This window comes from Nycticebus coucang, chromosome 11, assembly GCF_027406575.1.
Source record: "Nycticebus coucang isolate mNycCou1 chromosome 11, mNycCou1.pri, whole genome shotgun sequence".
NCBI lineage: Eukaryota > Metazoa > Chordata > Mammalia > Primates > Lorisidae > Nycticebus > Nycticebus coucang.
The window spans coordinates 7,626,635-7,650,864 of record NC_069790.1 but is presented as its reverse complement, the minus strand read 5'-3'; the positions used below and the strand labels follow the sequence as shown (position 1 = coordinate 7,650,864).

The window sequence follows — 24,230 nt, the reverse complement described above, 5'->3', positions numbered from 1 at the left end:
TGGAATCATCTGTCCAGCTCGTTGGACGGTTACCAGGACTGAGGGAAGCCCCTGTGCTGAGAATGCCTCACACCAAGTGGGTGATCTTAGACACCAGCCCCTTCTCACCACCACCTGCCACCACCTCTGCTCTCTCTCCTTCTAAACTCACTCTTCATCCCTCCCTCCCCCTTTTTACAGATTCACCGACTTTCCTACATGATATCAAATGTCCCTTTATGCATATCTCCCAGATTTTGCGATCACTTTTGTTAATGCTACTATTTGCAAAGTAATTTTTTCCCTCTGTTTTGTGCGGAGTCATGAGTCCCACCCGTGTGTGTGTTGGGGGGTTAAAATTTCCATCGTTTTCCACTCTGTGCTGCGAAGTTCTTCATCGACCGTACCTGTGGCTGGCAATTCTCTGTTTCGTCTTTACAGTATTGCTGGGTTCTTTCTTCTCCACCTTATTATCTTTGGTTGTTTTTTTTTTCCCCACAGAACAAAAAATTTCATTATCTCTAATGCTGGGGCATAACAGATAACAAGATTAATTAGAGAAAGAGACAGAGGGAAGCTTCAGATATTGAGGAATTTCTGGGCAGGCTTAAAACTTGTAAAGGTTGACGGTTGGTGGCATAAATGTTCATAAAGTCTTTTTAGGTATAGGGCTTTCCTTTTACTTGACAGTTTCCACTAACAGTGCTTACATTATGAAGTTCAACTAAAGTCTTCCACTGGTCAAGTTAAATGAAAAAGAGAGCCAGCGAAACAAAATTTCTCTAGCATACAACAGTGTTAGAAGAGTTTTTCTTTGTACTTTCACATATATTTTAATGTGTAGATTGAAAACTTTAAGGATGTCTTAATTTTTGACTTTCAAAAAGGCACAACAATGGATTTTCTCAAATCATAGATCACAGTATCTTTATAAATGATTACATACAAGTACAAAACTTCAGATGCTCTTGGGAACACATTGTAAGGTATTTAACATACATAATGTATGTTTATTAGTTTACTCATCCTCGTGGAATAAGGAAGCATACTCAATCTTACATTGAAAATTTTGCCTGTGTTAATGAGGGCTTGAGTAGATTACAAAGTAGAATTTTCAAAGTTATCTTAATTGACTTTCTGGCCAAGAAACTCAGATCTTGTATCGTATTTGGATATATGTTTTTCTTATTAATTAATATTAGTGGGCTCTTGTATTGGTATTTTGGTCATGACTTACTCTTGCAAAATCACCTTTACAGGGAAACAAACACAAAAGATGTTTTCCCTAATGTATGGAAAATGCTCTGAATCTGTAACGACGTCAAAGTCACAGGTGTTTCAGGACATTCTTGAGAACAGACTTCAAAAGTGTTAATATTCTTTTCCCTTCCTTTTTCACAACTATACAGTTACTGGGCTATCGTCTACTATTCTGAAAAACAAAAACTTTTCTGAAGATCAAGTTTTTCATTGGCACAGGACTATATGGAGTGAATCCAAAAGATAGTGGAAAGCTGGGTTTCCTCAAGGAGTCTCCTCCTCTTTCAACGGCATTTAACTACTCTTTATCAATTAATTTCATTACAGCTGAGTTCTGAGGTCAGACGATCGACAACCATAAGTGAAAAAAGCTCTTCGATAAAAGCCGACTGGTCTAACAGGGTCTTCTCATAATGCCTCTGAAACCCGCAGGGCTGCTTCTCTGGCTCTGGGTAATCTCAGAAACATCTTGTGGGCTTCTTCAAGGGCTGCTGAGACTCTGTAGCTGACACCCCTCAGCTGCTCGTCTTCTGGATAGTCGCAGTCGTCAGATTCCTTGGCCTCATCCTCGCTCTCCAAGTCTGGGCCTGTGAGCTGGCCTGGCTGCTCCCCAGGGCTGGCCCGTTAGCCAGGCCTGGCTTCCCCACTGGTGCTGCCTTTGGCTGCGCTGTCTCCTCCTCCTCCATAAAGCCTTCCTCCAGCTGTAGGGGGGCTCAACGCTGGAGGGATGCAAGGAGGGTCTCAGCTCCTGCTGCCCACGTCAATCTGTGGAAGGTCACCTCACCAAGTGTCATATCTTTCTGCAGGTCATTGCTGTCTTCCTACGGTTCGCACAGCTCAGCCATTTCGACACTGTGCAAAACAAACTGCTCGACCTCTTGGAAAGCACTTTCAGCAAGACATGGTGCTACCCTTTGGTTGTTTTTGTTGTACCTAGTGATACATATCTCCATTACCTTCTTTTCAAAATTTCATTCTTGTTTCTCTAATTCAGTAAACACTTCAGTTCAACCAGGCAGTTGCTTGCCCTCAGCTCACTCCAAGTTGTCTAAGCCCCACACTCCCCTTAGCTGGACCCCCTGTGGTTTGTATCATGGCTTTGTCCTAAGCAGGGGTCTAGGAACCCACACCCCTTCTTTTCTACCCTTTCCCCACGGCCAGTTGCTCATGTCTTTGACTCTTCCTAAGTCATGGCTTTCAAACAAAAAGAATGAAAATACCACCAGACCCTCAGGTTCCAGCTGACCGCTTTGTATCATTACAGACTGTCTTTCCTTGTCAGGCTGTTGTGTGTTCCTGCTGAGGTGCCTTCAGTTGGGGTGGCTGAGGCTTGGGAGCTCCCGCCCATGCTCTGTGGAGAGTGCAGATCCCACTGAGGCAAGCCCTCCCCCACCCTCTGTGCGTTACTGTGAAGCACCTGTCACACATACGGCAGGAGTTGTCCCTGTGGCTGACCGTGCACAATCCTTGCTTGTCAAAGCTTGAAGAGGCTTGCCAGCCCCGACCCAGGTGCCCAGTCACTCAGTATGCATTTTTCTCCCCCACTTTCTTGATTTTTTCCCCCGAGAGCCATTCTGCTTCATCCTCCGTGTAACCTGGAGAGTTAGAGGAATGAGTAACCTAATCCCACCTCATGCTGCAGAGAGAGGCCCCGTTTAAGAAACCACATTTCTGGTTTCAGGTCAGAGAGAGGTGACGTGAGTCTGAGCATGCCGCTAGGAGGTAGCCGCTCTGCCTGGTCGGGGGCAGGGGGATGGGCGCCACTCCCTCTAGTTTCCTGAGGGAAAACATCATCATCATCATCCCTTCCTCACCTGCTCTGCACCCTCTGAGTGCTCAAACCCATCGGCATGCCAGCTGCAGAATAGCAGCAGATGGTTTTCAAACCTGTGCTTCACCTGGGGCTACAGAGGTGCTGTGAAGAGACCAGTCGGTCACTCCAGTGCAGAACAAGTGGAGGGTAGGAACTGAAAGCCGCGGCCAGGGAGCATTTGCTTGGACTCCAAGTAGCTCTTGGAGTCTCTTTCTGTTTTTCTCTTCTTTTAGCGTGGCTTCTTTTTTATGGGTGAGGATTCCGCATGCTTGCGCAAAGATTCAGAAAGCCTCGACTCTTCTGCTCTGGGGTGGTCCTACTACACACAGCGTGACTGCCTCCTGTTCCTCACTCTTCCACATTTATCCTAATTTCGGTTTCTTCTCATTCTCAGAGTCATTTTCCTTCCAACTTCTTTTCTGGATTACTTCCTCCGTGTCTTTGCCATATCTCAAACTGCCTGACTGGTCGTCCTTCTTTGATGATCTTGACTTTGGAGAATCTTTTTTGAGACAGAGTCTCACTCTGTCGCCTTGGGCAGAACACAGTGGCATAATAGCTTACAGCAATTTTAAACTCTTAGGCTCAAGAGATCTTCCAGCCTCAGCCTTCCAAGTAGTTGGGAATATAGGCGCCCACCACCACACCCAGCTAGTTTTTTCACTTTTTGTAGAGATGGGGTTTCTCTCTTGTTTAGGTTGGTCTCGAACTCCTGACCTCAAGCAATCCACCACCCTTGATCTCCCAGAGTGCTGGGATTACGGGTGTGAGCCACAACACCTGGCTGACTTAGGCGAATCTTACAGTCATTGCTAATTAGCCCTAGTTGGGGCCACTGTGATGGATTCTGTATGCTACCAGCATTGACTCACTATTTTGAAACTCTTTTCAAAATATTTTTCATTGATTTATAACTGTAGGATTCAGGGCAAGTGTTTTAAATCTCTCCTGAAACTTTATCCTAACCCTCACCTCCATTACACACTGCCAGGAATAAATTTTTCTGTTTTGGGGTAAAGAGAATGTTTGCTCTGTACTCAGTACCAAAAGCATCTCCAAATCACCTGATTCAAACAATGCAATTTGTCAAGAACCTGGTTATATGATAAAGTGGGACTTTCAGTCTCTGAACACACTTCCCAAAGCAATGGAATTTTTTTTTGGAATGGAATTTTTATTTCCCTAGTTGTCACTTTGAACTACTTTCCATTTTATTTCATTTATTTATTTTTGCCCTCAGATTACAGCATCTGCAGAAATTGCAGCGTGTGCTGCCAACCCTGCCCCAGTGGCCGGCTCTGAAGAGATTGCTTCAGCTTGATGGAGCTCTCCGGAATTCAATAACCCAGAATTTACATTTTGTCCAAGGTAAACTAGCTCTGGAATTATTTGTCACTGAGTCACTAGGAGCAAACATGAAATTTATTGGAAAATGGACCCGAAACTGCCTGATGACATAGTAAAGTTTGGAGATAAGTTTCCTGGCGTTGTATACATTATTTATGCTTTGCTGTGATGCCTTGTAGGGTATTTCAAATACAGCACACTGGGGCTGAATAAGTGCTGTCGCTGGGAAGAAGACATTCCCCTGTTTGCCAGAGCTCACGGTGTGGGCTGTGGCAGGTAGCTTCTTAGGCTTGGTGCTTGACTTCTGCATTCATGTCAGCAGTGTCTGTGGTCCTCAGGCTGCAAAGAGACCAGCGTGCAATGTGAATCTTTCTTTTTTTTTTTTTATTGTTGGGGATTCATTGAGGGTACAATAAGCCAGGTTACACTGATTGCAATTGTTAGGTAAAGTCCCTCTTGCAATCAGGTCTTGCCCCCATAAAGTGTGACACACACCAAGGCCCCACCCCCCTCCCTCCATCCCTATTTCTGCGAATCTTTCATTGTCTGTCTTCCTCCCCTCTGCTTCTTGGAGTCTGGCAGGGAGAATATGTTCCTGCCAGGTTTGCAGAATGCTCTTCTTTGAACTGCATTGACTGTGGTGGGCATTAGTCCTTCTGTTCTCTTCTGAGGAAGTCAGGTTTGCACTTTTGTGCAGGTGGGTTAGAGCCTTTTCATCTTCTCAGGGAGGAGAAAGAGGAAAGGAGCAGGGATGTTACTTCAGTAAACTCTCCTTTCACTAATAACGCTTACATGTGAATCTTCAGAAAGGAAAAAATGGTATTCCAGTAACACTTTCTATTTTCTTTTCTAAGGAAGGTGATAATATGTATGATAACAGGTCAAGTTTACTAAACTGCAGGGTTTTAGAATTCAGTTTATTAATTCATGGCCGGGGGGGAGAACTCAAGTTTGGAGTAGCCTACCTTACGTGAATAATAAATCATTTGTTTATTTTGTAGAAGTCTTCGTTCTGCTGGAGACATCAGCTAATGATTTTAAATGGATTGGACCTGACGGATTGAAACTGGAAAAGGATGTGTTCTTTTGGGAGTTAAGGCAGGTAAAGGACAGCAAAGGATTATAAATAAACAATTTTTATAAAACATTCAGGAAACTCATGCAATATTCAGTTTTGCTCTTGTGAATTGTGCTAGCAAAATAAAGAGAACAGTAGGCACATTTTCGAAGCACTTTATGAAGTGTTTTAAAATTTTTATTGCTGCTTATTTCTATTTGTAGTTCTTGAGCCCATAGAGAGGATATCTGAGTTTCTCTAAATGTTACCCCTCCCCACCCTCATTAATCTTTTAGATGTTGGTGAAGAATGCTACTCCTGTCTGCCCAGATGAGCGCTTGTCTGAGAAGGAGGCTCCCCCACCCTCTGTAAACTCCAGCATCTGGGGTGGCCTCCAGGGACTGTTACGCCATCGTAATTCCTCCAATGAGACTGGTGTTTTAAACAAACTACTTGGTTCAGTGGAGGATGCTGTAAGTATTCTACCCTCTGAGCTCTTCCAAGAGATTTTTAAGATGAAATTCACTGAAGATGGCAATATTTAACCTGGAATTTTGAGGGGGCAAGTGTTGATATCATCCCACACACATTAATGAAACTGTCTGACTGGATCCCAGCTGCCTTTCAATCCCATTCCTTCCGTCTGATGGCTTGGGAGGTAATATGCCTGGCCAAAATCTACTTGCTCTTCCCCAAGAGCGCACCCCAGCCTTTCAAACCGGGCCACTCTTACCTCTCTGCTTTTCTAGTGGCTGCTTTCATTTTTGGCTACGTACACTAAGGAAAGTAGAGAGATGTTTGGTTCATCAATCAAAACTGATCATAGGCTTTAACAAATCACACACTTCAAACTTCACTGCCCAGAACAGGCGGCTACCTTTGCTACATGCTCAGGTGTAAACTGCAGAATGCTCTGCAACTTGTTTGGCAAGATTATTATGTCAAGTTCATTCCATTTTGTTCTTATTGAACATTAAACATTATATAATAATATCCGTATTTTTACCATTCATTTTTCATCTCAGAATTATCTGTTTATTTATTATTAGGTACTTTTCGATTTTATTCATCATGTTAACAAATATAATTGAACAATTCATACCCAAATCAAATAAGTTGCAGGAGTGAATAAACAAAAGTTAACTGACTATTTAATGTGTGTGTGTGGGGTAGGGATTTAGTGAACCTTATTTTCCTACAACTCTTGTGGACTGGATTGTTCTAGTGTCTCTTCTAATTATTTTTAACTAGGTCAATGAAAGAGGGCAAAGGGCAACAGAATTGGGGGCCAGACATAGAATGCCCCACATGGAAAACAGCGACTTGTTCAATGGAGCTGGTTTTCACTAGGGGCTTCTCCTTTTTAGCTTGAACAAGTCATTTCACCTTCCTGGGATTTCATTTCAAAATTTGTGATGGTGGTGGTGGTGATAGGTGGGGGAGTTGGAGGTATTGATTTCTCAGTTCTCTTAATGTTTTCCTTGAATTATCTTGATCTGTTTTATTTTTTATCTCCTTCCTTATTAAATAAAACCAGTGAAATAATGACACTAGCAAAATGATAGAAGAGTGAAACAACAATCAAGATAGTGGTTGGGGTAGTGTACATAGTTCAATCCAATCAAGGCTTTCGTAGCACCTACTCTGTGTGGGATGGTTGGACTGAGGGAGGACAAATGTGAAGATGACAATATGTTGGCTGAGAAGGGCAGACCCTCTAAATGCTCAGTATCGGGGGGGGTCTTCCTACATAAGTCAATGAGCTTTAGATCAGGTATGAGATTTGGAAGCAAAAATAAGTCAGGAGCAGATACTAGGCAGACAGAGATGTGCATGTGAAGAAATGGAGGCATCAAAAAAATAAAACCACTATCTGTTTGCACATAGCTTTCCTGCTATTGGGTATAAGCTTTTTCCTGGAATGAGAAAGCTCATTCCACATTCCTTTCTATCTATTTATATAGCCTAACTCAGCTCCACACAAAGCAAGGACTCAGCAGGATCTGCTCCTGGTGATGAGATTATTTATAGGTTGCGTGCATATTCTGATGATGCTCAGGTTATCTGTAACAAACCACTCAAAGCTCAGAAGCAAAGCACTGGCTTCAGTCAGGTGGTTCTTTCATTGGTCTTACCAAGTGTTGCTCTTACAGTTTCAGTTAGATGGCAGTGGGGGCTGGAGTGTGGATATTCCGCTGGGACACTGGGAGGAAGTGATTCCGTTCTCCTCTAGAGACGCAGGGTCTGTTTTTTTCGTGTAGCCTCTTCATATGGTCTCTCAGCAGGGTAGCCAGCCTTCTTCCACAGCCATCCAAAAAGCAGGGGGAAGGGAGGGAGAGTAGGAGCTGCTTGTCCTCAGAAAAGTTAGAACTTACATGTATACAGTTATGATTTAATAAAAATAAAATAAAATTAAAAATAAAAACAAAACAAAAAACAAACATAAAAAGAAAAGGTATAACTGAAACTAGCACAAGTCCCTTCTGCATTTTATGGGTTCCTGTGAGTCAGCGTGGAGGAACTTTGGAAGGAGCTTACCAAGAGTGAGACTATCAGGGGATCTGGTTCATTTGGGGCACTTGGGGAGACCAGGTAAAACAGATGGCTATCCTTTGTTAAATAAACTCCCAAATATTTCTTTGGCACTACTATGAATGGAATAGAGTCCTTAACTGTTTTTTTCAGCTTGACTATTGTTGGTATGTATAAAGGCTACCGATTTATGAATGTTGATTTTGTAACCTGAGACGCTGCTGTATTCTTTGATCACTTTTAAGAGTTTTATAGTAGAATCTCTGGTGTTTTCCAGATATACAATCATATCATCTGTGAAGAGCGAAAGTTTGATCTCTTCTGACCCTATATGGATACCCTTGATCACCTTTTCTTCCCTAATTGTGGTAGCTAAAACTTCCATTGCAATGTTAAACAGCAGTGGAGACAATGGACAGCCTTGTCTGGTTCCTGATCTGAGTGGAAATGATTTCAATTTAACTCCATTCAATACGATATTGGCTGTGGGTTTGCTGTAGATGGCCTGTATCAGTTTAAGAAATGTCCCTTCTATACCAATTTTCTTAAGTGTTCTGATCATGAAGGGATGCTGGATATTATCAAAAGCTTTTTCTGCATCAATTGAGAGAATCATATGGTCTTTGGTTTTTAATTTGTTTATAAAGAGAACTATGAAACTCTAAGAAAAGAAATAGCTGAAAATATTAACAAATGGAAAAACATACCATGCTCATGGCTGGGAAGGATCAACATTGTTAAAATGTCCACACTACCCAAAGCAATATACAATTTTAATGCAATCCCTATTAAAGCTCCACTGTCATACTTTAAAGATCTTGAAAAAATAATACTTCATTTTATATGGAATCAGAAAAAAACCTCGAATAGCCAAGACATTACTCAGAAATAAAAACAAAGCAGGAAGAATCACGCTACCAGACCTTAGAGTATTCTATAAATCGATAGTGATCAAAACAGGATGGTACTGTCACAAAAACAGAGAGTTAGATATATGGAACAGAATAGAGAACCAAGAGATGAACCCAGCTACTTACCATTATTTGATCTGTGACAAGCCAATGAAAGAAAAAGTACCCAATGTACTCAGCCCTACTATGAAACTAATTTGGGGCTTTCACATGAAAGCTATAATCCAGTTACAACCAAAGAATAGGGGAAAGGGGGAAAGGGAGGGGAGGGAGGGGGTGGTGGGTACAGGGAGGGGGATTGGTGGGATTACACCAGCAGTGCATCTTACAGGGGTATATGCGAAACTTGGTAAATGTGGAATGTAAATGTCTTTGCACAGTAACTGAGATAATACCAGGAAGGCTATGTTAACCATTGTCATGAAAATGTGTCAAACGGTCTATGAAGCTAGTGTATGATGCCCCATGATCATATCAATGTACACAGCTATTATTTAATTAAAAAAAAAAGGAAAAACATTCAGTGGGGAAAAGATTCCCTATTTAACAAATGGTGCTGGGTGAACTGGCTGGCAACCTGTAGAAGACCGAAACTGGACCCACACCTTTCACCATTAACTAAGATAGACTCTCACTGGATTAAAGATTTAAACTTAAGACATGAAACTATAAAAATACTAGAAGAGAGTGTAGGGAAAACCCTTGAAGAAATCAGTCTGGGCGAGTATTTTATGAGGAGGATCCCCCGGACAATTGAAGCAGCTTCAAAAATACACTACTGGGACCTGATCAAACTAAAAAGCTTTTGCACAACCAAGAACACAGTAAGTAAAGCAAGCAGACAACCCTCAGAATGGGAGAAGATATTTTCAGTTTATGTTTCTGACAAGGGTATAGTAACCAGAATCCACAGAGAACACAAACATATAAGCAAGAAAAGAACAAGTGATCCCATCGCAGGCTGGGCAAGGGACTTGAAGAGAAACTTCAATGAAGAAGACAGGCGCACGGCCTACAGACATATGAAAAAATGCTCATCATCCTTAATCATCAGAGAAATGCAAATCAATACTATTTTGAGATATCATCTAACTCCAGTGAGACTAGCCTATATCACAAAATCCCAAGACCAGTTATGTTGGCATGGATGTGGAGAAAAGGGAACACTTCTACACTGCTGGTGGGAATGCAAATTAATACATTGCTTTTGGAAAGATGTTTGGAGAACACTTAGAGATCTAAAAATAGATCTGCCATTCAATCCTATAATCCCTCTACTAGGTATATACCCAGAAGACCAAAAATCACATTATAACAAAGATATTTGTACCAGAATGTTTATTGCAGCCCAATTCACAATTGCTAAGTTATGGACAAAGCCCAAATGCCCATCAATCCACGAATGGATTAATAAATTGTGGTATATGTATACCATGGAATATTATGCAGCCTTAAACAAAGATGGAGACTTTACCTCTTTTATGTTTACATGGATGGAGCTGGAACATATTCTTCTTAGTAAAGTATCTAAAGAATGGAAGAAAAAGTATCCAAAGTACTCAGCCCTACTATGAAAGTAATTTATGGCTTTCGCATGAAAGCTGTAACCCAGTTATAACCTAAGAATGGGGGAAGGGTGAAAGGGAGGGGAGGGAGGGGGGAGGGGGTGGAGGGAGGGTGATTGGTGGGATTACACCTGTGGTGCATCTTACAAGGGTACATGTGAAACTTAGTAAATGTAGAATGTAAATGTCTTAACACGAGAACTAAGAAAATGCCAGGAAGGCTATGTTAGCCATTGTGATGAAAATGTGTCAAACGGTCTATAAAACCAGTGTATGGTGCCCCATGATCACATTAATGTACACAGCTATGATTTAATAATAATAATAATAATAATAATAATAATAAACCAGATGGCTATGATGCTTGGGTCTCATCCTACCTTATTTTTGGATAAGTTTTTTATCTGGGAGCCTGTTAACTAGAACATGAGTAAAGATTCAAGTCTAGAGCTACAGCTTAGGTGATGGTCACCCTCCAGGGCATGGTCTTTGATGCGCAGCTCAAGTGGACGCCTCATTAAGTGAAACTAGGTATGCACATTTGAATTCCTTTATTTATTACAAGCAACATATTGTTTCCTTTTTAAGGATCATATTTTACAAGAGGTCATTACTGGGCGCACGAATAAGCCAGTTTTAATACCTGAAGGATATTTGGACTGGCGGGAACTTGAGACCCAGCTGTCAGAGGCAGTCCTCTCCTGTATTCGGCTTTTCCAGCTGCTGGGAGCTGATGCCTCACCTGAGAATGATGTCTTTTCTACTGGCTGTAAGCACCAGCTTTTGTCCACAGTGTAAGTGCATGCTTGATGGAAACTTCTGAACAAACTACACGGCAAAGTGATTTCAACTACTCCCATCTACACTCAAATGATAGATCAATGTAGTACATTATATTTCTAATGAATAGACTAGAAATATATTTAATTTATGATACTATTGGAAGGCATCTATAAAATATTCAACAGTTCTTTTAGAGTTTAACTGTTGGCTTAATCTTTCACAAGGTATGTAGGAGCCCTGATTAGCCCAAGGTATGCATTTGATTGAGGTTCTCATTTATTACATTACTCAGGGTCTTCACATTAAATACCAGCAGGAGGTTTTGTCTTGGGAGCTATAATTCTACAGATAATTTGCCTTGTTGTTACTTTTTGACTGTGAATTATATGTGAGATCAATTTCCACTTTCCTTGGCTGGTAGGAAATTTCTAATCAAACCTGTCCAACAGGGAATGTATTTTTCTTAACCTCAAAGTTCACTTCATATTATGGACTTTAATTTTCACCTTTCTTTTCTGTTGATTTATTCTGTCTTATATTTTATGGATTTCCATACATTGCTTTCATTTATTTTTCTAATCAGAGTGGAGGAGTTTGTAAATAAGTAAATATTGAGAGCTATTTCAAAGGTTCTAATTCCTTTCCTAAATGGGCTTCTGGATATTTACATGTATTTGTGTTTAGATAAATTTATAATGATTTATCATCTGGAAAATCATTTTTAAATTTTAGCTTTCTCTGTATTTTTCACTGCAGGATATTTCATATACTTGAAAAAGCACAATTTTCCCTGGAACAAACATCTTACTGGAAAGCCTTCACAGAGTTCATCAGGAAGACTTGTGAAGGGGCTCAGTATGTGAATGTGCAAGAGAGTTTCCCGAACAGTCTGTCTGGTAAGTCAGTCATCTTCCCTACAGACTTGTGGGGCTTTTTCTCCATTTAGTGAAGTAATATGGCTTCTTAGAAGACTATCTTATTCAATAAAGGGGAGCTTAAAACGGGGGGGAGGGGTCTCCAAGTATAATATACTGTTGTGATTACTGGATAAAATTTTTTCCGATTAATTATGAAAAGACTTATCAGAAGTCCTGGGTCAGCTGAGCCAGGTTGTTCCTGTACAGTTTTTAATAGTGACTCCTTTTACTCTCGGAACTGTTCTGGTTTGGGTGATAAACTCTTACATATGTGGGCAAATCACAGCCCTTCTCAGAAGAGCCTAGATTTACTGTGTCTGTCTCACTTTACTTAGCATGGAGCCTGCCCCTCCCACTAGGGACAACGCCCCATGCCGGGTTGCCTTCTGTATCGTGTATACTCACACTCAATACTTGCAACACTTCTGTGGTAAAATGTGTTTGTGTGTGTTTTTCCACATCAAGCAATTCTCCAGTTCTCCATGGCCACCAACTAGATGCCCTACAATTTATTTAAATTCTGAGATGACATAGAGTTGGTGTCAGACCCCACAGGTGAAGGGCTCAGTCCCACAGGACCGTGCTCACCGCAGATGCCACTCCCAAGTCCAGGCTTCCCTGCAGACTTCTGACCAACCGTATTTAAATCAGGATTCCTGGGACCCCTCCTTGTGTTTGATAATTTGCTAGGATTGCTCACAGAATTCACAAAAACAGTTTACTTACTAAGTTAGTGGTTTATTATAAAGGAAAAACTCAGGGACAGCCAGGTGGAAGAGATGTACAGGGCAAGGCATGGAAGGCTGGGTTGGCGAGGAGGGTGGGGAGCTTCCACGCCTTCTCTGGGCCCAACCACCTCCCAGCACCAACTCCCCAACCCCTGAGTCCACCAACCTTACCACTCTCTGAGCCCCATCCTGAGGGTTTTATGGGGGCTTCTTTATATGGGCATGATTGATTAACTCAGTAGCTATTTGTGCCTGACTCAACCTCCAGCCCTGCTCTCCTCCCTGGAGAATGGGGGAAAGGTGAGGGAGTGGGAGGAGGGAGGGTCCCAAAGTTCCAACCCTCTAATCGCAGCAGTGGTTCCCCCCACAACCAGCCCCCATTCTGAGGCTGTCCGGCAGCCTGGGGCATCTCATAAGCTTATAATAAGACACTTCTCAATCCCAATATTCCAACTGTTTAGGAGCTGTGTGCAGAGACCAAATACACATATTTCTCATTATGCGACACTCCTCCTTTACTTGACATCCCCATGAAAACAAAAATCTCCTAAAACGTAAATTTTATAATCTCACAATTGCGTGATTTGCAAAGTGTCCTCCTGTTGCCTCTGAGACACTCTTCTTTGAAAAAAGTGCCACACTTGGATTTCTGACTCTCTTCCCCCTGCTCTAGAGCTGGTTGTCTGTTCCCATCCCTCCTCGGGAATCATGGCCTCCCATTTTTCTGGTGTGTCACGACACTGCCAGTGTGGTCATGACCATCCTAGTGTGGTCATCAGCTTCTCCCCAGAATGCCTGCATCTCAGACTTGGGAATCTTGGGGCTAGGAATGGGAATTTCTCGTTCCTCTTCTGCTTATTTGCTCCTCCTTAAACTGCTCCTTCTGGAGGCTGCCACAGAGTCTCCCTCTGTGACTCTCAGTATCAGACCTATGGACCACCTGGTGCGTCTTTGCATTTGCTGTAGGTCACTGTAAAACTCTGTCCTTCCATGGAATGGTGCTGGGCTCAGGGTCACTTCTCCAGTGAGCTGGCCATGACCTCCGGGGTTGGATACTTGCCCTACACTTCAGCTTCCTCCTTACCTCCTCGTCCTCATTTTTATCATATACTCTCAGCCACTTCTGACTATTTTCAAGAAACCTAGGCTACAAAGAGTGACGTTCAAGAACAGCAAGGAGCCTGGCCATTCAGAAGTCTCGAAAGTATTGATAATTGCAAATATTTATTGTATTTTTTATAATCACTTCACTCAGTCTTTATATTACCCTGTGATGTATGTATCATTACAATTTCATTTTCAAATGAGAGATTCAAAAACATTTTACTCCTGGCTTAGGTAGCAAAGGTACTAAATCTTAGGGTCAAGAATGCAGACCCAAGGAGTCTCATTCTGCATCCTGTAAGCTCAGCTACTCCATTTCCCTTTGGAAGGGTCCTTGCTGGGCCCTCACTTCTGTGAAAAGACTTTCTCTATCACAGAAACATAACTAATCTTATTAAAGAACAGAGGCTTTTAAAAATCCTCTCTGTGGTATACAAATTTACTGTTTTACTAATTTATTGTTTTATCTTTGTATTTTTTTCTTTTGCTAAATTTAGTTTGATTGCTGTTCTCTTTTTAGCTTCCTGACTTTCTTACTTTCTTATTTTCTAATATATGCTTTTCAGACTGTACATTTTCCTCTATGAAAAGCTCTAGATAGGTTCCATACATTTTGATATGTCATATATAGTTTTATTGTCAATCAGCTACTTAATAGGTAAATTAAAATTTTTTCACTAAAATGGTGAATTTGTCCATTTTTTTAGTTTTATTGGTTTTGCTGTATATAATTTGAGGTTGTATTATTAGATGCAAAAAATGTACAATTGATGTATGTTCTTATTGGATGGACTATTTTGTAATTGAGAAATGATGCTTAATTTCTCACATTGTTTTTGCCCTAAAAGTCAACATCATCTAATATTAGTATTAGTTTCAGCAAGAGTATGAATACCTAGCTGGAACAGCATTTTAATTAAATTTATTTTTAAGTATTTTTTCTTTTTTTGGTGCTATTGAAAATGGAATTGTTTTCTTGATTTCTTTTTAAGTTTGTTGTTGGCATATAATAGAAATGCAAGTGATTTTTTTTTTTTTTGCAGTTTTTGGCCAGGGCTGGGTTTGAACCCGCCATCTCCGGCATATGGGGCCGATGCTACTTCTTTGAGCCACAGGCGCTGCCCAATTCAAGTGATTTTTGCATAATGATCTTGTATTTTTCAACATTGATGAGTTAGTTTATTAGGTCTAATATTTTTTGTTGTGGTATATTTTCGGTTTTCTACATAAGTTATGTTTTCTGTGAACAGAGATAAATTTACTTTTTTTCATTTCCTTTTTCATGTATTTAGAGTTAAAGTTCTTTTTATGCTCTATGTAAGAATTATGAAGATATAAACAAAATGTATACTAATACAGATTTCAAAATATTTGTGCAGATATTTATCTTTATTGGAAAGCTTTATTTACTTGTATGGCTTTTCATTACTGTCTACCATCCTTTTTTATTGACTTGAAGGACTTTCTTCAGCATTTTTAATAGGGCAAGTGGGAATAAACACCCTCAATTTTGTTTATATATAAAAGTTAATTTTATTGAATGCAATATTCTTAGCTAACTGATTTTTTTCTTTCATTACTTTAAATATTTCATCTTCTGCCTTTTGGACTGTTAGGTTTCTGCTGAGAAATAAGTTAGTAATCTTAAAGACTCTTTCTTGTATGTGGAAGAGTTTTTTTTTGTTTGTTTGTTTGGATTGAGTGCTGTGGCATCGTCCCTCATAGCATCCTCAAACTCTTGGGCTAAGTGATCCTCTGGCCTCAGCCTCCTAAGTAATCGGGGCTATAGGCACTTGCCACAATGCCTGACTGGTTTTTCTATTTTTAGCAGATAAAGGGTTTTACTCTTTCTCAGGCTAGTTTTGAACTACTGAGCTTAAGGGATCCACCTGCCTTGGCCTCCTAGAGGGCTAGGATTACAGCCGTGGGCCACCGTGTCTGAAAAGATTTTGGTTGGATTTTAATCATGTTTCTGTGTTCATAACTGGTCACTTCTGACCCCTTGGAGCTCTAATATGCCATGGTGACCGCTGTTGCTTTCAGGGGTTTCCAACCTGGCATCCAACCCATGCCACCATTCTCATCAGTGCTGTCAGTCAGGTGAGACAGCCCCTGACAAGCCAGAACATTGCCAGTAAGTTCTATTTCTTTTTCTTTTGTTCTGAGGAAAAAACTTGGAATTGGGAGCTCCCTTCCTAACAGGGTCATATTGTGCTATGGAGGAGATGAGGGGAGACTGACCATAACGTAGTCCCTCCAGCAGCTATTAGTGTTCATTTCTCTCCATTCTCACACCAGCTTCTGTTGTTCTGGGTGATAAAAGCCATTCTCACTGGAGTTAGGTGATATCTCATTGCGGTTTTGAATTGCATTTCCCTGGTGATTAGAGACTTTGATCCAAATAAAAAATTAAATTTTGCTAAGAAGAATATGTTACAGCTCCATCCATATAAACATAAAAGAGTTAAAGTCTCCATCTTTTTTAAGGCTGTGTAATATTCCATGGTGTACATATACCACAATTTATTAATCCATTTGTGGGTTGATGGGCACTTGGGCTTCTTCCATCACTTAGCAATTATAAATTGGGCTACAATAAACATTCTGGTATAAATATCTTTGTTATAATGTGATTTTTGGTCTTCTGGGTATATACCTAGTAGAGGGATTATAGGATTGAATGGCAGATCTATTTTTAGATCTCTAAGTGTTCTCCAAACATCTTTCCAAAAGCAATGTATTAATTTGCATTCCCACCAGCAGTGTAGAAGTGTTCCCTTTTCTCCACATCCACGCCAACATAACTGGTCTTGGGATTTTGTGATATAGGCTAGTCTCACTGGAGTTAGATGATATCTCAAAATAGTATTGATTTGCATTTCTCTGATGATTAAGGATGATGAGCATTTTTTCATATGTCTGTAGGCCGTGCGCCTGTCTTCTTCATTGAAGTTTCTCTTCAAGTCCCTTGCCCAGCCTGCGATGGGATCACTTGTTCTTTTCTTGCTTATATGTTTGTGTTCTCTGTGGATTCTGGTTACTATACCCTTGTCAGAAACATAAACTGAAAATATCTTCTCCCGTTCTGAGGGTTGTCTGCTTGCTTTACTTACTGTGTTCTTGGTTGTGCAGAAGCTTTTTAGTTTGATCAGGTCCCAGTAGTGTATTTTTGAAGCTGCTTCAATTGTCCGGGGGGTCCTCCTCATAAAATACTCGCCCAGACTGATTTCTTCAAGGGTTTTCCCTGCACTCTCTTCTAATATTTTTATAGTTTCATGTCTTAAGTTTAAATCTTTAATCCAGTGAGAGTCTTAGTTAATGGTGGAAGGTTTGGGTCCAGTTTCAGCCTTCTACAGGTTGCCAGCCAGTTCACCCAGCACCATTTGTTAAATAGGGAATCTTTTCCCCACTGAATGCTTTTAATTGGCTTGTCAAAGATCAAATAACAGTAAGTAGCTGGATTCATCTCTTGGTTCTCTATTCTGTTCCAGACATCTACTTCTCTGTTTTTGTGCCAGTACCATGCTGTTTTGATCACTACTGATTTATAGTATAGTCTGAGGTCCGGTAGCGTTATTCCTCCTGCTTTGTTTTTATTTCTGAGTAATGTCTTGGCTATTCGAGGTTTTTTATGATTCCATATAAAACGAAGTATTATTTTTTCAAGATCTTTAAAGTAGGACAGTGGAGTTTTAATAGGGATTGCATTAAAATTATATATTGCTTTGGGTAGTATGGACATTTTAACAATGTTGATTCTTCCCAGTCATGAGCATGGTATGTTTTTCCATTTGTCAACATTTTCAGCTGTTTCTTTTCTTAGAATTTCATAGTTGTCTTTATAGAGATCTTTCCCGTTCTTTGTTAGATAAACTCCCAAATTTTTCATCTTCTTTGGCACTACCATGAATGGAATAGAGTCCTTAACTGTTTTTTCAACTTGACTGTTGTTGGTATGTATAAAGGCTACCGATTTATGAATGTTGATTTTGTAACCTGAGATGCTGCTGAATTCCTTGATCACTTCTAAGAGTTTTGTAGTAGAATCCCTGGTGTTTTCCAGATACACAATCATATCATCTGCAAAGAGTGAAAGTTTGATCTCTTCTGACCCTATATGGATACCCTTGATCGCCTTTTCTTCCCTAATTGCGGTGGCTAAAACTTCCATTACAATGTTAAAAAGCAATGGAGACAATGGGCAGCCTTGTCTGGTTCCTGATCTGAGTGGAAATGATTCCAATTTAACTCTATTCAATATGATATTGGCTGTGGGTTTGCTGTAGATGGCCTCTATCAGTTTAAGAAAAGTCCCTTCTAGACCAATTTTCTTGAGTGTTCTGATCATGAAGGGATGCTGGATATTATCAAAAGCTTTTTCTGCGTCAATTGAGAAAATCATATGGTCTTTGGTTTTTAATTTGTTTATGTGCTGAATTATACTTATAGATTTACGTATATTGAACCAGCCTTGAGACCCTGGGATAAAACCGACTTGGTCATGATGTATAATTTGTTTGATGTGTTGCTAGATTCTGTTTGTTAGGATCTTGTTGAATATTTTTGTGATATTGGTGATATTGGTGATATTGGTCTATAATTTTCTTTTCTTGTTGGGTCTTTTCACAGCTATGATTTAATAATAAAAAAATTAAATTTTAAAAACAAAAATGTCTTTTTCCTTGAAAGCTAATTCTGACTTCTGGAAGGCTCACTGTTAGCTTATTTTAAAAGGTGAAATATAAGACAAAATGTAAAACAGTCCTTCGCCTTACTTTTGTCTAACTCCAGTTCTTTTAAGAGGCCATCTCATTCATCTCAGCATTTTTACTTTTTTTTTTTTTTATAGTTTGGGATTCATTGAGGGTGCAAAGAATTAGGTTACACTTATTGCATTTGGCAGGTCAATTCCCTCTTATAATTACGTCCTATCCCCAAGAGGTGTGTCATATACCATGACCCCCCACATCTCAGCACTGTACCTTTTTATGTCCAAGTAATATCCCTGTCCTGTTAATGAAACAGTACTCAATTTTTAAATATTAGTTATTATTTGTTGGCTCTCCACTGTGGAAAGTCGGGACCGCTTCTCTTACTTGTCCCTCTTTTCCTTACATACCTCCCTTCCCAATGTCTTAGTGTGATTTTATCACATTCTCATTAATCTGATGCTGTGCATTTAGAGCACTGTGTCTACATTACAGTGTTCCTTTCTGAATCATATGGTGAACCAAGATTCTATAATTTTTTTTGTATGCTGTTCTGTTTTCCCTGAATTAAAAGTGTATGGTGCTCCATGATCACATTAATGTACACAGCTATGATTTAATAAAAAATAAAAGTAAAAAAATAAATTAAAAAAAGAAAGTCATCTGAACAGAAGCAATAAAAAAAATAGTCTTAAGGTTTTCATCTGATAGTTTTCTATGTATTGATCACCATTTAAATAAAACTCTCGAAACCTGTGAGTAAGGTCAGAAATATTAATTGATTGATAAATATCTTCTTTTATTTTTCCTGCTGGCTTAACCCTCTTTGGTTTTCGTGCTCATAGTTTGGCAGTCTCCTTGAGTGCGGGTCTCCTCCACACACCTCTTCCTTGGTTTACATTCTTGTTTTAGAGAAGTGTATCTTCCAGCTGCTTTTTTAGAGGGTACTTTGGAGCTAATTCTTTTTTCTTATAGACCTTATTTTTCTATGTCTTTCATTGATGATTTAGTTGAGAAATATAAATTTGAAATGAGCTTGCCTCATGTACTATGCATATTGGGAACAATGTATGTATCCCTTTAGTTTGTGAGGGTTTTAGGCAGGATCAGAGGCTCTTAGCCGATTACTTTCATCTCTGAGCTGCCCTATTTATCTCAAATGCCTATCAAGTTTTTTTTTTTTAATTTCAGATTAATATGAGGGTACAAATGTTTAGGTTACATTGTTTCCAATTCTAAGGTAAAGTTCAAGTGGTAGTTGAGCCCTTCACTCAGAAGGATAGACATATTTGTGTTTTTTCTTTCCTGTGGGCTTGTAGTTGTTTTATATTGGTTTTATATTAGTATTGAGTATATTGGATACTTTTTTCCCCCATTCTTGAGATACTTTACTAAGCAGAATGTGTTTCAACTCTATCCAGCTAAATACAAAAGGTGTAAAGTTTCTATCTTTTCTAATGGCTGAATAGTACTCCATGGTATACATATGCCACAGTTTGTTAATCCATTCATGGGTTGATGGGCACTTGGCAATTAGTGAATTGAGCTTCAATAAACATTGTAGTGCAAATGTCCTTGTGGTAAAATGATTTTTGTTCTTTTGGGTAGATGCCTGTTAGTGGGATTGCGAGATCAAATGGAAGGTTGTCCTTTAGTTCTTTGAGAATTCTCCATTTTTCATAGAGGTTGCATTAGTTTGCAATCCCACCAGCAGTTCAAAAGTGTTCCCTTCTGTCCACACCCAGGCCAGCGTCCACAGATTTGGGACTTTGTGATGTGGGCTAATCTCGCTGGAGTTAGGCAGTATCTTAGAGTATTTATGATTTACATTTCTCTGATGATTCCTGATAATTATTTTTATTTACTATTGTCCTATCTTGAAAAAGTTTGGAAAGAACTTTATTCAGCTTATGATATTGTTAAATTCTTTAGGTAAAAATTTCTAATCCTTTCTAGGTAAACCTTTTACTTTTTCCTTCTCACTAATAAACTTTAGTATTCTTTCTTTTTCCCAGTATTTTGAAATTTCAAGAAGGCTTAAGTTAAGATGAGACATAAGCATAAATGTTTTGGAGAATGTTTTTGTGTCAATTCTTTGATAATTTTAAACCCTACAATTTTTCTTTCTAGAGCTCCTGTTGTTGGCCATCTGTTGAAACTTGCATGTGAATCCCTAACTTTATAATCTTTTATAATATTTTTCATTCTACTTTCTGGGATATTTTCTCAATTTTATTTAAACCCTTTTGTTCAAAAAAAATTTTGTCACATTTTTAATTTTTGAGAGCTTTTCTTTGCCCCCAAGATATCCTTTAAAGATAGCTTTCTGCTCTGTTCCATCTTCTTATACCACTTTGAGACAGTCCTATGTTTTAAAGTTCATATAAGCATTTTATATTGATTCTGAGTTTTTCTTTTCTCCATCTTAGTATGATCTTAGTACTTGATGATCCTAGGCTGTTCATTCATGTGTACCAAGTGGGGCACTAAAATGCTGACAGGAAGTGCTGTGTCCAAGGGGGCCCGCTTGTCAGCTGGAGGGGTTCACTGCAGGGTGATCTGCCAGTAAGCTAACCTCCCCATGGATAAGCCTCAATTATAGGTACAGATATGCATCTTTTCTCTCAGAAAACTTAAAACTTAATTAATTTTATCTTGATAAAATAAAAAGTATATGGCTTAACTATACTGGGTTCTTATAAAGATTAAACAAAATAATGTGTGTAAAATGCCTAACACAGTATTGTATACAATAAATATTAATTCCTTTTATATTAGTTCCTTTAATATTAGTTCCTCTCAGGTGGGCTTTCTGCTAGAAAGCCTAGAAAGCAGAATTCTCTTGATACCTGCTAACAACACACAGTTGGGAAAGCAATAGGCCCAACGGCCAGCATTCTGGGAAAGAAACAGTAAATGGGTGATGAGAATGTCACTGTTCAAAATTAACGAGCTAAAATTACTCCTTGAAATTTTCTGTAGTGCTATGACATTCATACCATCATTAGTCCCTGGTAGTTCAAGTTCAGTACCAGGTTCGTTCTGATTCTCTGGGCCGGTAAACCTCTTCTCTTGTGCTGCTGACATGGGGTGGGGGTGGGGGGGCAGTTGCCTGCCTAGGCTGATGGAGAGAATGTGTGCTACAATTTGTCCTTATTTAAAATTTTATCCAAATTTATCTGCCTATTTTTAGTTCCACCCCTCATACTTATAGTCAGATGTTTAAACCTTGAGTTCACAAGACTTGGGAGATTTTGCCAAGAAAATTACTTTCTTCTTTTTTGATTTCTCCTTCGGGGTTAAGCTTACACTTTTGCTTCTCTGCTATGCCAGGCACTCCGTGTCCATTTGCTTTTTTACTTCTAAATGTTGATAGTTCTTCTCCGCTGTTCCTTCTTTTTTCATTCTCTACTGTCCTTTTAGAGTCATTTTGGGAATACGTGGAGATAAATGCATGTATTTGATCTTCTATATTTAACTACAAGTCTTCAGGGAAAACTTTCAATAGCTCAAGAATTCCAGAATCAAAATGGGCTGTCTCAACAATTCTTTGTCATTGGAGATGATCAAAAAGAGACTAGATCTTTGTTGATTTAGGCTCTTGTAAAGAAATTGGACCTTTGCAAGCATGAGATCATTTTTAACTGGAGGTTCCATGGCTTGATAGAGAGTAAAGAATGAACCTAGGGCGGTGCCTGTGGCTCAGTGAGTAGGGCGCCAGCTCCATATGCCGAGGGTGGCAGGTTCAAACCCAGCCCCGGCCAAACTGCAACCAAAAAATAGCCGGGCGTTGTGGCGGGCGCCTGTAGTCCCAGCTGCTCGGGAGGCTGAGGCAAGAGAACCACGTAAGCCCAAGAGTTAGAGGTTGCTGTGAGCTGTGTGACGCCACGGCACTCTACCCGAGGGCGGTACAGTGAGACTCTGTCTCTACCAAAAAAAAAAAAAAAAAAGAATGAACCTAACAATTGCAATCAGTGTAACCTGGCTTATTGTACCCTCAATGAATCCCCAACAATAAAAAAAAAAAAAAGAATGAATAGAATTCCACATGTTGAAACTGGGAGAGGAATGCTGAAAAGAGTTGCTTCGGTCGCTTCAGACTTACCAATATTTCCATATTGAACTTTTAAAGAAGAAGGCTTTGAGCGATGAGTGTAACCTAACACAATTTTGACCATCAGATGAAGCATGGATGGGGGTGTGTGTGAATGACTGAGGTAAATTAGTACACTAGATGCTCCTCTTTGCCTGTGTTGCATTAATTGTACACACTGGATCTGGTCATATCCTTGCTACTCAGAGTGTGTACCTGCCACATCTGCAGCAGGTGGGGCTTGCTAAGTGCACAGAATTGTGGTCACAACTCAGAACTGCTGAATCAGAATGTGCATTTTTTTATGAAGATGCCCAGATGATTTGTAAGCATATGCAAATCTGAGGTATACTGGCTTACATGAATAACAACAGAACAAGCTTGTTTTTCTGCATTCATCTTTCAGTTATGTATTTCTTATTTTAGAAACAACTGTACAGGATAAGAATGTGGTATTATAGAGACACTATTTATTCCAGTAAGTAGATCCCACTATAATTATTTAAATTTATGGAGTGCAGTTTTATTATACAGATGAAGCATGAACTCAGCTTGGTATTTTGGCATGGGTTTTGGAAGCAGATGGACTTGGGAGCACACATTGCATCTGACCATCTTAACTTATTTATTCTTGGTAAAATAAAAATTATATGGTTTGGGTGGTGCCTGTAGCTCAGTGGCTAGGGCACCGGCCACATACACCAAGGCTGGAGGGCTCGAACCCAGCCTGGGCCAGCTAAAACAACAGTGACAACTGCAACAACAACAACAACAACAACAACAACAACAACAAAATACCTGGGTGCTGTGGTGGCGCCTGTAGTCCCAGTTACTTGGGAGGCTGAGGCAAGAGAATCGCTTGAGCCCAAGAGTTTGAGGTTGCTGTGAGCTGTGACGCCACAGCTCTCTACCCAGGCGACAGCTTGAGACTCTGTCTCAAAAAAAAAAAAAAAAATTTATATGGCTTAACTATACTGGGTTCTTATGAAGATTAAACAAAATAATGCATGTAAAATGCTAGTATGGTATTGTATACAATAAGAATTAGTTCTTCCTCCTCCCCCCCAAATATGAGTGACAGAATTAGGATACATCACAGACAACAGCCAAGGAATTAAAAATGGACAATTTTATTTATTTGGTTTAAAAATGTTCTTTATGGGTGGCTCCTGTGGCTCAAAGAGTAGGGCACCAGCCCCATATACCGGAGGTGGCGGGTTCAAACCTGACCCTGGCCAAAAACTGCAAATAAATAAAAATAAAAATGTTCTTTAATATATCTTGGTTTTCTGCCACCATTAATCTTTTCCCTGTCTGATGTTAATCACACCATTTGTGCTAACGTTTGAGATGGATTCCATCCCGTTTTTTCCCCCTTACTTACAAAATTTTATATACATAAGCCAGTCTATTTCCGTGGAAACTCAATGAA

At 39.7% G+C, this 24,230-nt stretch overlaps 1 protein-coding gene and 1 pseudogene across 1 annotated transcript in view; one reads left to right on the top strand and one right to left on the bottom strand.

The window, feature by feature from the left end:
* The window catches only part of ABCA13 (ATP binding cassette subfamily A member 13), a 578,079-nt gene that overhangs the window by 82,006 nt on the left and 471,843 nt on the right, over window positions 1-24,230 (top strand). The window contains exons 11-15 of the mRNA XM_053553839.1: window positions 4,293-4,420; window positions 5,401-5,501; window positions 5,753-5,929; window positions 11,053-11,258; window positions 12,004-12,143. Coding sequence (XP_053409814.1) covers window positions 4,293-4,420; window positions 5,401-5,501; window positions 5,753-5,929; window positions 11,053-11,258; window positions 12,004-12,143 — 752 coding nt within the window. The remainder of the gene's footprint in view (window positions 1-4,292; window positions 4,421-5,400; window positions 5,502-5,752; window positions 5,930-11,052; window positions 11,259-12,003; window positions 12,144-24,230) is intronic.
* LOC128560267 (EP300-interacting inhibitor of differentiation 1-like) lies at window positions 1,561-1,925 on the bottom strand (annotated as a pseudogene).